At 50.6% G+C, this 9,748-nt stretch overlaps 1 protein-coding gene across 1 annotated transcript; it reads left to right on the top strand.

Annotated features, from left to right (window-relative positions):
• The first annotated feature begins 2,081 nt into the window (after window positions 1-2,081).
• Window positions 2,082-7,922, top strand: LOC126540843 (TBC1 domain family member 25-like). Its single transcript, XM_050187672.3, has 4 exons — window positions 2,082-2,474; window positions 2,794-3,096; window positions 3,282-3,463; window positions 6,508-7,922. The coding sequence occupies exons 1-4, from the start codon at window positions 2,082-2,084 to the stop codon at window positions 7,376-7,378; spliced, it is 1,749 nt and encodes a 582-aa protein (XP_050043629.1). The 3' UTR covers window positions 7,379-7,922.
• The last annotated feature ends 1,826 nt before the right edge of the window (window positions 7,923-9,748 follow it).

The raw sequence follows: 9,748 nt of genomic DNA, 5'->3' as shown, positions 1-9,748 counted from the left end.
GTCTGCTTTCAAACCAGCCCATTTGTTTGTTCTTCGGCCCGGAACCTCTAAAAGAAGTACCAACTCTTCGCGTGCTGGGCGCTGAAATTGCTCAGATTGGTTCTGCTTTCCCCTGGGTCAACGTCGAAAAAGCGACGCGCTGCAGAGATGATACACATGGTGCGTCGGACTTCTATAGAAATTCGGGTGGAGAACGCACAAACCGGGTACGCCAACTAGTCAAGTTTGTCTCCAGCTACACCTCGAGCACCAAGCTCAGTTCCACCATCTCAGGAAGCCAGAATAAGAACGCATTGAATACATTCATCGGGAGGCTATGCGTGCCGTTACGGGGCTGCCGCACATGGCTCCGGTTTCGAATTTACAGGCAGAGACACAACTCAACACGATTGATGAACTGGTACGTCAAAGCACTTCTTGTCGCGCATTCAAGCTTTCAATAATTTGCTCCGTAGCTGCGTTATCTCGAATCTTGGGATATGAGGCTCTTACTCCCACCATCGCGAAAACGTTTGTATCTCCGCGACATCGAGTGCAACTTGCAGACAACAAGCCACTCGCCCGCCTACATCGCCCGATGCTTCGCCAAGCAACGGACCTAGTCGTTCGCCTCATTCACATCGATGACATGAAGGACATTATTGTAGGATACGTTAATGCGAAGACCAATAATGACATGGTGCATACCGTACTGGGGTACGCAAAGCTACCAGAAGTATGGCGGACATGCACGTATGTAGCCGACCTCACCCCACCAGCGTATCCCGCTGAACTAGCCGCCATATGACATGGGTTGAACTCACTTATGGGCTTCGTTGAACTTGCGCAGTATTTGAACCTTGTCATCCGCATAGATTGCAGGCAAGCAATTCACGACATCTGTCGCGTAGTCCGATCCAAGTCGCTATCAGATGCCATCTATCAGCTGGCAAGAAATTTCCCCATTCCGGTACGTGTTCAGTGGGTCCCACGTGCGTCTCTACCTGTCCAATTAGACGCAGATTCTACCACTCGCCGCCCCCCCCTCCCCATCCCCCATCATATCTCATCCAGCACCAGAATTTCTCGAAGATCCCTGCGGACAACTGCCACGCCAAAAGGAAAACCTGACGCAACAAACGAGCACTCATACCTCCGTGTGGTTCCAGTCTCCGTAGTGGGCTCACTCGCCGAGTAGAGGCGGCGCTTCAGAGGCTTCCCGTCACGGCTGCGTGTACAGCTGCAGTGAACACCCACTGGCCACATCAGTACCACACCACACATGGATCCTGATGCCCGCTTTGTGCGATGCCTATTAACGTTCTAAACGTGACACTTATTCTGTGTTCGTGCCCGGCGCTGCAGTAAGCGCGTATGCGGCGCTTCAGAGCAACCGATCATCGTCAGGGACACCCTCACGACTTGGGACGTTGGATACATGGGCCACTGTACCCGACCTTGTTTGACATTGTGCACGAAGCAAAGTTGTTCTTATACATGCGATGTCATTACGTGTTTCCTTTATATATTGTATTATACCTAAGAGCAACCTTCTCAATATTATTAATAAAAAAGAAAAATAGCCATGTCAACGTTCTCACTGCCTGCGCACTTGCGTTGCTAGAACAATTTGTAAAAAAATCCTAACAACAATACAAAAATGTGGCGCCATGAATTCATCTACTTATCCTTCCATTTTGAGCTTCGCCTCTCTGGTGAGCCACAGGGATGTTGATTGTTCCTTATAGGACTCTAGTAGGGATTGGACGTTATTTCCCGGGTAAATTTATTCCCCTTCATTATTTTTGCTCTATTTTCGTTCCAGTGTTCCCTAATTAAGGCTACCTCAGTAATGTTCTTGCATCTGTCGCATTGAATTCATGCTTTTCTTGGCAAACTTGCACGATTCTTGGTAGACTCCATAGTGGGTGTACGAGTCACCAGTCGAAGGGAAAACAACCACCGATAGTGTGGCTACGAGCCGTAGTACTAGGTCATCATCGTCATTGTCATCATCATCGTCGTCGTAGTCGTCGTCGTCATCATCATCCGTGTGCGCTCGTGAGACGTCCCCTCGTCGAGGCGGAAGCTCGGTGATCGCCATGCTGAACCTGTTCAGGACAAACCGCGGTGCCAAGGTTGCAGCGGGACCCAGCGGCCTTCGAGTGCCTCTGGCGCCCGATCTGCGCGTGCGGGCGCAGTCGCGCTACAGGGCGGCCGCATGGCTGCTCTTTCTGCAGATGGAGAAAACGCTGGGTCGCTTCCACAGGGTGCTCAACCTGCCCACCCTGCAGGACTCCCCGGCGACTTCCCCGAGCGGATCTTCCACGGTCATCAGCCTGCCCTGGACCAGCGGCGGCCGCGAGCAGGAGACGGCAGACCCGCTCGGAGACAGAGCGTTCCGCGCCTGCCTGGACGACGAAGGGCGACTGCTCAAGCCGCACGAGCTGCGTCTTGCAGTCTACAAGGGCGGTGTCGAGCCATCCCTCAGGAAGGTCTCCTGATTCAACCGTTTATCTAGGGTCTTAAGCAAATACAGAGTATGTATAGGAGGCCGTATAGTGGAGAGCTTCGGAATTACATTTGCTAACTGGGTTCTTGAAGGGCTCTGGGCGCAGTCTGATCTGCGTTAGAAACAGCGGCTTATACATTCCGCATGACGCTTTGTTTGTTACTAGTGGCACAAATAATCAGTCCTTTACGTTATGAAGCACGAACGTCAGCAATCCGAAACAGAAGTAGAAAACGGGCAGGGCATTCTCTGAAAAATTACGCTTCTGATAATCCTTTTCTATGCAACAAAATGCTGTGCAGGTCGTCTGGAAGCACATACTGAATGTGTACCCCGAAGGCCTGACAGGCCGCGAGCGGTTGGCGTACATGCGCCGCAAAAGCGACCAGTACCTCCAGCTGCGCGCCGCCTGGAAGGCGCTCGTGGAAAATTCGAGCTTCAGCGATGACATCCTACCGGTCAGTAGCATGGTGCGCAAGGACGTTCTCCGTACCGACCGCTCGCACCCGTTCTACGAAGGCGCAGATGACAACGCCAACGTCGTCTCGCTCTTCAACCTACTCACCACGTTCGCGCTCAACCATCCGTCACTCTCCTACTGTCAGGTGAGACGAAATTCACAGCGGAGAAGGCGCACGCTGTGAATGTACACATTAATAGATATACACAGAAGCAATAATTGTGAATCGCTTCTGTCTCGCGCAATATTGTGCAGCTGGTGGCGAAGTGGTCAGTCTTCGACCCGAATGGGTTAAAAACGCTGCGCGCCCCTGTTGGCTCATTCATTCAGGGCATGAGTGACCTCGCGTCACCTCTGCTGGTGGTGATGCGTGACGAACCGCAAGCGTACGTGTGCTTCTGCGCGCTCATGCGCCGCCTGGGGCCCAACTTCGACGAGGACGGCGAAGCTATGACGCTCAAGTTCAAGCACCTCTCCGACCTGGTCGAGCATTTCGATTCGATTTTCTTCAGGTACATTTCGCTATTGCAACGCTAGTTGCTCTTAGTAATGCATCAGTGTCTTTCACACCAATGCATTCGGGCAGGTTGAGCCGTGTTCATCCTGGTTTAGTTAACTTTGAAAAATGTACACGCAACAGAGGCAGCTTCCCAGAGCATCCGCATCGCTCAGTAACACCGAGCCCGCAGTGTCATACACAAGCGCTGATCCGGGGGGAATGTTCGGATGTCTCGAGCCCTCCTTAAATTGCGGCCAGCGCAGAAGCAAAGCGGCATGCTTGAATTCGAAGGCCTCTTGTATAAAAAAGAGAAATGTGTCGTTAGAACACTCAGTGGGACGCGAATAAAGTTAGTATTATTGACAGTAAGTATCCGTGCGGTCATTATCATCGTCACCACCACCACCATCATCATCGTCGTCGTCGTCGTCGTCATCATCATCATCATCATCATCATTAATAATATCAAAGATTCCCCCACCTCCCGCCCTTAAAGAAAAGAAACTGGATCCGCGCTTGGGCACACAGATCATCATCATCAAACACCTAACGACACTTTTCGGGGTAAAACGTATATACTACAGGTGCGCGTGTATAGAAGATCACACACGCCTGTCGCAGTAGAAAAGGACGTATCACATTTTATTAGCTTTTGCAAAAGAACTACGCACTGCAATATGGGCGCGCTAGTTCATTCGGTCGTGCGTAAAGCGGCAGGCTAGACATGAAGTCACGCTATGTCATGATATCACGATAATGTCCACTGTGCAGTTCGACATTTGGACACCAAGTTCAGTATCAAAGTAACATATTGTTTAACTTGTAAAGCACTATTCACACGGAAATTAGTTACATAGTCTATTTACAACAGACACTTAGATAAGTAAAATATAATAAAACGTGAGCTCAACTATGTTGTTGCTTTTTATGGTTCAGTCTCACTGAGGCCGTTGGTAGGAGGATGGCGGGAGGGGGTGAATTTCTGCTTGGTATTGCAAGAGCGGAAGCTGTCATCAGTGACTTTAAAAAGTGATGCACTGCCACTGTCAGTGAGGAGCTGTCGTGGAGCACCATACTCAGTCGCCCAGCTGGTCGGAAGGGACCGTGTAACAGCTGTAAAGATAAGAGGGACGGGGTGGGGCAACACCGCCAAGCCTAGGCTCACCGCAATTGGTGCACACCTGCCCATCAACCGCTGCACGGTACAAGCTCGAGGAAACAACCAACAACAACCACATGTACACTCGAAAAGCATTTATTACGGTTGCAACTAACACTTCGAGCAGGCCAGTTATGCATATTTTACGTCACTGAGAGATTCCTTGAATAGAATACGCTAGGTAAAGAAGAGATACTGACTTAGCAGCTGGGATGCGGGTGGCCGCGGCGTTTACAACCGCAGATACGTGGTTAGCTAACCACGTTTGGTTAGCGGCGGTGGAGCGTTCCGCACTGATCGCTTGCTGGATCCCAAAGAGGATTGGACGATGTCGCAGGGATCCGACATGACATGTGGTGTTGAAAGCGCTCGCGATTCCTTTGCTCTCCATGCGGAAATAATTAAGGTTCCCCCTTGTCCCAGAACATGCTGGCGCGCGTGCTCACGACGCGACGTTTGCCGCGCGTGCAACCGTCGTGAGGCATGAGGATTCCCGCATGGCGCATGGTGTAGCGTATTCAATTACCAGAGCGATCCAAGTAATATTAAGCTCGTAGAAATGGTAAAAAGTTATCCAAACTCCCACGAAACAATGGTTCGGCTGAAGTAACGATAAGCTGAAGGCACCCAAAAGGAGTGAGGCTGGTTTTTTCGTATGTGACCGGCATCGCAACCAGCAAAGTGTTGGCGTACGGAGTAAGCGAGGTCAGTTCCGTAGAAGCAACGGCAGATTCGGCCATCGGTGCGAGAGAACCTGAGATCTGCCGTAAGCGCATCATGACGCTTGTGGAGAGCGGCTGAGCGAAGAAGTAGAAATACGAGAATAAAAAGATAAGGACCGTAAGGGTGATAATCAAGGCTGTGACTAGCAAGTCGTTGTGATCGGTCAGTAGTTGGAAATTTCATCCACCCAACGAAGGAATACAAGGTGTGGTAGCGACGCTGCTCAATGTAGGCAGCCATAGTACAAGCATAACACTTCTATGTGGGCTTCCTAGACCACATGCCGAAAACTTATGAGACAGACAAAACACAGGCATCAGTGTCGGCGATATTGGTTATGCCTAAAAGGTAATGGGAGAAGCAGTTGCCATCAGTGGAATGTGTATGGTCTGCATATGCAATGCTGGTCGCCATGCCTACTGGCGTATTTTTCACCATCCTTGCCGAAATCCCCATGACCTGATATATGGCCTTCATACTCATCATCATACTCATACTTCATACTCGTCAATGGATTCACCGGCGTTATCCGCCTCGACCTCCCTCAACTTCCTTATCCTCCTCGCCAGCACGGGTATCATCCATGTCTGACCGATGTTGGTTATGTGCCACCACCAATCATCAAATATGTTGAACTGTCCCATTCCCTGTCTGTTCAGTATGCCGACTACATTGCCACCCGTACCACTGTCGTCGTGTTGACGCACAACGTTACGGGGGCTACTACGGGGGTAAATTTTGCCGCCAACTGCACATGCCATCCCGTATTATGTTTTGGTCTCAGAAAGTAAGTTCTACCACCGGGGATATCCCTGGCCACTATCGGCGCCTTAGCAGATCACACTGCTGAAACGTTGGTCATCATCGCTTCTTGTGAGTGCCCGAGGTGTGCCTTTTGTACTGATGATGACCTCATAAGAAAATGATTGCCCCGGGCCTACTATATGAGTACGCGTAGCATTATCATACCAGCGTTTCCTAACCTTCATATTTGCTAAGTGCCAATATCTAACGTGGAAGACGAATGTGGCCGGCTCTATACAGTTTCGAGAATATATCAGCACTTTGATAAATGTTTTTTTTTTTTGGTAAATACATAACTCTCCTTACGCGACTCTCCTAAACTAAACTTACTGCGCGACTCAGGAAATCGAGGTCTTGAAATCGACTCGCAGGTACCTTGAGAAATGCGGTGCCCAGGACTTGCTATTCTGCTACCGCTGGCTACTGCTGGAGCTGAAGCGCGAGTTCTCCTTTGACGACGCATTGCGCATGCTCGAGGTACAGTGGAGCTCGCTTCCGCCTATGCCACCCGATGGCGAGCTGCCCCTGTTCGAGCGGCCCTACCAGATGGCCACGCCATGCGCGCTGCTGTCGACGCACACCGGTGCCAGCTCACAGAGCAAGCCGGACGTCATTTGCCGACAGAGCCCGCCGTCGCCAGCCTCACCGTCGGCGTTCACTGTGCGTGATGAAGGGTCGGCGAATGCGGACGAGGACGAGGAGGATGGCTGCAAGCCTGTCACCATGTCCGTGTCACAAGAGCTGGGCACGGGGCGAAACATCATGAACGGCCGGCTGTGCGCCGATGCGTGTCGTAACGGCTGCGGAGACAGCGCCGGAAAGTTTGCCTCTGACACAAAGGACACGCCCAAGGACCATGCTAGCCGGGACCACGTGTTCCATGAAGGCGGTGCTTCCTCCAGCGTGGCCTCTGCAGCAGACTTGGGCGCTGTGCCACGGACAAATGTTTCGAGTTCCACTAAGAAAGGCCGCCGCCGATGTGCCGCCAAGATGCGGCTGCCACCGCCGCAGCAGCTTGGAGGCGGCAACCCATTCATGATGTTCCTGTGCTTATCGATACTCACGCAGCACCGCGACGTCATCATGCGCAAGGGCATGGACTACAACGAACTGGCCGTGCATTTCGATAAGCTAGTGCGCCAGCACGACTTACAAAGTGTGCTCCACCAGGCCAGGGCCTTCTACTCCGAATACTTGGGCCTCGGATGGGACGAACCGTGGGACGTCCACCCACGTGTGTAAACTCCACAAGTTTATATTCAACTCTTTAGGTGGCGGCTGGCTATTCTCACCTGGGTAACCTAACGCGTGAGACCCATGTAACCAGGACTTAACATGGACAGTTCACTTCAATTCTGCTTGCAGCTGAACAGCATCCATTCCCAGTTGCTTTATGCGTGCCACCATAGTAGTATGTCTCCGTAGTCCAGCCCAGATGTGAAACGCTCTCTTCTACAGCGTTGCGCTTTCATATTCGTTTGCGTCAATATCATGCTGTTATATTTTAGCTTGATTTTAGTCGAGAATTGCTAGCGTGCGCGTGCGTTGCCATCATTTAGGTTTTGTGGCTTATCTTTTGAACCAGCGAAAAGCCCCGTTATCAACGTGGCCGTTAGGAGCAGTGTCTGATTTACGTGGAGTACCACCGTAATGCGATGGTTATTATCACAGCGAACGCAGCACTTGATTGAGGTTTTATTATGAATTTGTCGTAGGCTTTAGTGGCTGGGGAGCCTGTCAAGTGCATGATAAAGATTGTTAGCGTGGAGGTGTTGAGAGACGCTAGTGCCACAATCTGCAACATGCTCAGTTTTCTCCTTTATTTGCATTAGCAATTAGCTTTATACATAACCGAAGCTTTCGCCCGAGGCGAACGTTGTCGTAGCTGTTCAAATTAATTTAAAGGAATGGACAATGGAACAGGTATGACGCGTATGCTTTGCAAGTCAGTGAAACACTAAAGGCCCTAACCAATTTTCTTTTCTTGAAGGGCTGCAAAGGTTATACGCAACAAAGAATATCGTAACGTGCGTTTGTGTTGTAAGCAACCGTAAGCGTGTTTTTTTAATAGTGTCCGCGAAGTGTGCACGAGTGAAAATAAGCAATATCGAAAGCTGTCTAGTAACATTTGTTAAACAAAAATCCATCCGTAGGTGTGTAGCACATAAGGTTACAATGAAACGCAGTGGTTTTCGATTAACTTTTCACAGTGATGGATAAAGGAAACTATGGATAACGAATAAAAAGTTCATGCTCGTATCAATAAAAATTAACTGGTGGAATAAAAAATAAAAAAAGACTGCTGAAGACTACGATACATCGAAATAATTTCTTGGCCATATGAGGCCAACGTAATACAAAGCCAAGCAAAGCATAGGGCAGATTAACTGTAAACTTTAACTGACATGTATATGCAACAGTGGAGGGGAAATGAAAGTAGACAAAAAATGCACTATGATTGTGATACTCCCTATTGCGAAATTTGAGCCTAGCTCTGGAGGTGTTTTTGTTTCGTGATGTAATGGCTAACGCGGACAATCTGTCTCGTCCGGCATGTTGTAAACTGAGGGAAGTGTGGGGCGACTGGGGCGACTGCTTCACCAAACGAACGATCACGAGAGGCAGCGCGTGGATGAAGCGCGGGCGCGACTCATAGCAGCCGCCACAGACAGACCTCACAGACGACGAGCGCTAATCTGGCGCCATCTCGTAGCCATCGTCGCCTGTCTTGCGCAGTACTTTGCTTTTCTTCTCACGCTTTCCCCATACCCTACTCCGTCGCTTTCCTCCTCGTGCACTCTGCGCTATCGCTGTCTTCCATCGGCCGAGGCGCTCTGAGTTCGCTTGGACTCCCACCTGGAACAGCGACAGGGGTGTACAGCAGGAGACATGGGTGTACACCAGGGCACAGGATATTATAGATGCCCACTGGATAGGCCATAAGCAAAGGCTATAAAGCACGATAGCGTGACGCTGCGTCTTGAAACGTCTTGAATATTCCGCACGGAAGACCAGTGCACCGACAAAAATCCCCCCACGAGTACAGGAAACGATGTACTTCTCACCGAGTCCCAGGAACACGCACCCGAACTTCCACATCAGACGCATCAAGCCCGACCACAGGTGTTCGCGAGGAAGTATGAGAGCCACTCCAATGTCTTGTACATAGACGCGGCCACCAACCCAAGAAACACCGCATCCGTCACCCGCATAGTCAACAATCACGGGACATAAATATGTCCGTCATCAGTTCCCAGAGCAAGCGCTTCGGAGGCAGTGCAACCAGCGATAGCATTGGTCATCACGACGCGACCGCACTGGAAGTGTGTTGCAGTTGTGACCGATTCTCAGGCCGCACGCAGAGGGCCAAAGCTTCCAGGGCGGCACATCACATTCTTAGTGAGGAGTACCAGCTCGCACCTTACCTACAAATCTTGTGGCCTACAAATCTTGTGGCCTTACCTACAAATCATGGCCACAGAGTCGGCAGACGACAGAGACAATGCGTGCACTTTCACGTTTCCTAGGTGACACGGGCCTGGACTCACGCCTCTGATACCAGTTGTGTAAAATGTCCTTCACCTCATTCCTCCCATTATCATCCCCCATTGT

Source organism: Dermacentor andersoni, chromosome 2, assembly GCF_023375885.2.
Source record: "Dermacentor andersoni chromosome 2, qqDerAnde1_hic_scaffold, whole genome shotgun sequence".
NCBI lineage: Eukaryota > Metazoa > Arthropoda > Arachnida > Ixodida > Ixodidae > Dermacentor > Dermacentor andersoni.
This window is presented reverse-complemented; position numbering and strand designations above follow the sequence as displayed.

Coding starts and splice junctions, on each gene's coding strand:
- LOC126540843 (XM_050187672.3), top strand. CDS start 2,082: ATGCTGAACCTGTTCAGGACAAACCGCGGTGCCAAGGTTGCAGCGGGA. Junction 2,475..2,793: donor TCGAGCCATCCCTCAGGAAG/GTCTCCTGATTC, acceptor AATGCTGTGCAG/GTCGTCTGGAAGCACATACT. Junction 3,097..3,281: donor CGTCACTCTCCTACTGTCAG/GTGAGACGAAAT, acceptor TCATTCATTCAG/GGCATGAGTGACCTCGCGTC.